The sequence below is a fragment of the Mastomys coucha genome, unplaced genomic scaffold (genome assembly GCF_008632895.1).
Source record: "Mastomys coucha isolate ucsf_1 unplaced genomic scaffold, UCSF_Mcou_1 pScaffold22, whole genome shotgun sequence".
NCBI classification, from domain to species: Eukaryota; Metazoa; Chordata; class Mammalia; order Rodentia; family Muridae; genus Mastomys; species Mastomys coucha.
In genome coordinates this window covers 130,075,276-130,075,538 of record NW_022196905.1, presented here as the reverse complement: position 1 = coordinate 130,075,538, position 263 = coordinate 130,075,276, and the positions used below count along the sequence as shown (strand labels likewise).

The 263-nt window shown below is 53.2% G+C and overlaps 1 protein-coding gene across 1 annotated transcript in view; it reads right to left on the bottom strand.

The window, feature by feature from the left end:
- Positions 1-263, bottom strand: part of Upk3b (uroplakin 3B) — a 4,233-nt gene that overhangs the window by 2,794 nt on the left and 1,176 nt on the right. The window contains exon 3 of the mRNA XM_031391168.1: positions 5-88. Coding sequence (XP_031247028.1) covers positions 5-88 — 84 coding nt within the window. The remainder of the gene's footprint in view (positions 1-4; positions 89-263) is intronic.

The window sequence follows — 263 nt, the reverse complement described above, 5'->3', positions numbered from 1 at the left end:
GGTAATGTCATATAGTGGCCGCCAGTCAGAAGCTGTGGGAAGGTCGGGATCTTAGCTGCGGTCTGTGGGTTCTGAAAGTCCCTGGAGGCTGGAGGGAAAAGGGACAGATAGAGGCAAGAGCAGGGCCCCGGGGCTGTGGCCGTGTTAAGTATATTAATAAGATGGATGGTATGATTGGTATGATGGCTCGGTGGTTAAAGGCACTTGTGGCCAAATCTGACGACCCGAGTTTGATCCCCAGGACCCACAGGGTAGAAGGATAG